General features: G+C 41.3%; 1 protein-coding gene across 3 annotated transcripts in view; it reads right to left on the bottom strand.

Moving 5' to 3' along the window:
* Window positions 1–3,669, bottom strand: part of LOC107740085 (polyadenylate-binding protein 2-B-like) — an 8,741-nt gene that overhangs the window by 919 nt on the left and 4,153 nt on the right. For 2 of the 3 annotated variants that reach the window (XM_016552370.1, XM_016552387.1), the window contains exons 5-6: window positions 3,248–3,335; window positions 2,802–2,956 (exon numbers count right to left, since the gene is read on the bottom strand). In XM_016552370.1, the coding sequence (XP_016407856.1) occupies window positions 2,802–2,956; window positions 3,248–3,335 (243 nt within the window). Of the gene's footprint in view, window positions 1–176; window positions 444–2,801; window positions 2,957–3,247; window positions 3,336–3,669 lie in introns of those variants that run through there. The other variant, XM_016552379.1, reaches the window with a different exon arrangement.

Raw genomic sequence — 3,669 nt, 5'->3', positions numbered from 1 at the left:
AAAGAAGTTAACATTTTTTTTTCTTTTCTGTTTGCCTTTGAGTGCAAACATAAGCGGGGCTGTTTGGTGAGAGAAAAATCACAGCCAGACAAAAGGACACACATCTGCAGCCTGAGATTACATCTTCTCAAATTTAAACAAATGCCACCAAATCTCCCCAACGGCCATATTGTACCTTACCAGGGCGATCGCAACACCTCCTCACACGCACGCGCACACACAATCGCACACTGCGGCCAGTCAGTCTGTCTTTCCAGGAGATGCTCTTTTCTTTCTCCCCGCCCCCTTTTTTTTCTTTTTTTCTTCTTTTTTTCTTCCTTTTTTGAGAGGGGTCTTTTTTTTCTTTTCTATAGGGATACGGGATGATAGTAAGGGGGGATTTCATAGGGGGGGTGGGGAGGTATTAGTAGGGGGAGTACCACGATGTTGTTCGCCCTCGGCCCCTGGAAAAGAGAGAGAAAAAGAGGGTGAGTTCTTTTTTTGTGGTTGGATCAAGACGACGGACACCAATTCAAATGTTTGGGGGTGTAAGTGTTTGTATGTCAGTAATATGCATTTTAAAGGGCCTTATCGTTTGAGGACAAGGTGAACATTTATTTATGCACTCATGTTTCAGGTATACACATTAATTCAAAAAATGAAATGCAATGTATACCCCTCTTCTTCTGATAACAAGTTTTAATTAGTGATTAATGCAACCATGTATAAAGAATCCAGTAAATTTTTTTTAATACAAAGGGAAGCTGAGGAAGATTATCCAACAGCAGAATGTGTGTTTGTGTGTTTGTTATATTCAGGCTTTAGAAATAGTCTAGTGTCCAGTGTAGGGGACAGTGAAAGCACGCTCTCCCTCTTTCTCTCTCTCTGAACGGGGCGGCTCCTGTGGTCTCTGTAAAGGAGAGATCCTGGGGAAATGAACCCTCCAACACATGCACACACAGTTACAGTCAGCGACACACAGCTCTCCACATATGGACTGGGCCACACACACGCTCACTCATATACATCAATAAATGCAGGGGCATCCATTCAGGCAGCCAGAGATGCCCTTCATTCACACAAAACACCTCAAAGAACAGCCTGTGCACTTTAGGGCACAGAATCCTCTGTGTTATCGGTTGGATACTAAAACAGTCAATATCAGGCTGCAGGAATGAACCCTCCATTCTGGAAGTGAACATTATTAATCATGCGAGGGGGTGAAAATGAACTAAAATGGGCTTTTCTGAACCAAACTTGCCCGAGTTCAAACACACACTTGCCTTCAAGTTAATCAGAGCTGAGCTTGACATCCAGCTACATACTCAACCTTGTTTATCTTGTTTTACAGTCTAATCCCATTGGCTAACTGTAAAAATGTGCAATCATATAATGACCTACTTAATATCAAATATATTTCAAATCTGGATATAAACTTGGGTGTGGGATAAAATAAATACTTAAACCCATCAAAAACCTTTTACAGGGCATTAACTCAAGCTCCACTCCAACAAAAAAGTCAAAGTGTGGCAGTGCACGTACAAGAGTTTTCCAAAAAACTGATGGACAAGATTCTGATTCATAAAATGCTTTCACCCTACCAGATCTTTTAACACAAAGAACAGGAAATATTCAAATGCTCCCAAAAATCTTCTATTTACATTCCTTCATCACCAAAACTATTAAAGCCAAAAGAAATCGAGTGCTAAATCCACCCAGAGGGCCTAACAGGATTTGGGTTGTGTCCCAAAACCTAGTGAAGTGCCTATCTAAAGAGGACCACGGGCCTTTTTAAAGGGGTCATATGATGCGATTTCAAGTTTTCATTTCTCTTTGGAGTGTAGCAAGCTGTTCATGAATAGATAATATCCCTAAAGTTGCAAATACTAAAGTCTCAAACCCAAAGAGATATTCTTTATAAAAGTTAAGACTCGTCCACACCCTCCTAAAATGCCTCGTTCTAACACGCCCCCACATGTCTACGTCACTGTGCCTCGCTTTTCAGACCGATGAGCTTTGTAAAAATCGAGGCGTTTCAGAAAGGCGGGGCATAGAGGAGAAACAATAATGTACAGTATGTGGAAAATAATGTGTTTTTTTAACCTTAAACCACATAAACACATTTCATTACACCAAATACACAAAATAATGTTCTTTTTTAGCAATGTCATATAACCCCTTTAAAAATTCACCAGTGTAAGCAGCTCACTCTGTTTTGAGACACAATTCAGAAATTATCTTCACATTGGGAAGCAGACTGACTTCCAAACCTCTGGTGAGTGCGAAGGCTCATTCCATGCTCAGAATCTTACACTGCAGGAGGGAAATGGACAGCGATGATGACAATGGCTGTGCATGTGTTTAATGGTTTGTAATTCTTCCTCAGTTTTCCTTTTAACATGACGACACACAGGAGCTTGTACAGAGAGTGCTGGCTGCAAATAAGAGTGGTGCGGTTCCTTCTCTCCTCACACCTAGAGGCTTTAAAGAGGGGCATGCATACATACAGAAGGAAGACTGTTGTACAATTACAGATCATCACAGAATGTAAAAAAAAAAAAAAAACAATAACCTGTGTGTGAACATGAATTTCATATTCTGATACATTTTTCTTCTGAAACATTTTTCCAGAAATGTTTTGCATGACAAGATGGGATAAATAAAATATATAACAAAATGAAGCATCAACATTTAGAAACACTTATTTAGGATTGTCCCGTCGCCCCCACCCCGATGCACACACTTTCACAGCAGCACTCTCTGTCAGGATGGAGCCTGTGTGTCAGTCACTGTCAAACGTGCAAGGTTGGCATGGAGCTCACCTGAAGGCCCGTCCTCTGCCTCTGGGAGGTGTGTAGCCACTGTAGTAGCGCGCACGGGATGAGAAGTTTCCTCCTCCCCGTGAGCGGAATCGGGCCCGAGGAAAACCGCGGTCTGTGGTGCTAATGCCAGGACGATTTGTTCTCTTGGCCCCAACCTGTAAGAACAGTTGGGAAATTTATGATTAAAATTTTAAAAGGCTGCAAGAAATTCTGAAATATATGTATTTTTTACAAACCCTAAAAAAAAAAAACTTTATAAGGGGTAAAAAAGAACTGAAAACATATATGACTGAAGTATTTGTCAATGCTTCATAAAGCATATCTGCTGCATTTTTACACATTTTTTTTTTGTTGCTAAAACTGAATTTTCAATTTTATGTTGATTTCAAAAGTCAAAACAATTTATTATCAGTATTAGTTAGCAAGCTTGTAATGCCTCATCTCACCTTAATCTGCCTTCCTCTGAATAAAGACTCATCCAGTGCCATAGCGGTCCTAACAGACTCCTTGTCTGCGAACTCTATATATGCAAACCTGAAACATGAAGAGGGCAAATGTGACCCTGGACCACAAAACCAGTCTTAAGGCTTGTTCACACCGGGACGAATATCACGCGCGATTATTGTCGACGTTTAACGCCTCGTGACTAAACAATGGGCGCCAAAGTGAGTGTGCACACCGACGCGCAAAACGCGAGGCGTAAAAGTGTCATTTTTTAAAAACCGCCTCGGGCTCTTTTTTTGGTTTGACGCGCCGCATGAAAAATTGGACAACCATGAGACTGGCGCTTTTGTTCACGTGCCTGGAGCTGCTGAAGTTACAGTAAAACACGACTTGGTGGCGCTCAAGCACAAAACGGTCTTGCCGA

The sequence above is a fragment of the Sinocyclocheilus rhinocerous genome, unplaced genomic scaffold, assembly GCF_001515625.1.
Source record: "Sinocyclocheilus rhinocerous isolate Xijiao unplaced genomic scaffold, SAMN03320098_v1.1 scaffold641, whole genome shotgun sequence".
Classification (NCBI taxonomy): Eukaryota; Metazoa; Chordata; class Actinopteri; order Cypriniformes; family Cyprinidae; genus Sinocyclocheilus; species Sinocyclocheilus rhinocerous.
The sequence above is the reverse complement of the archived record's forward strand: the minus strand, read 5'-3'. Positions and strand labels throughout refer to the sequence as shown.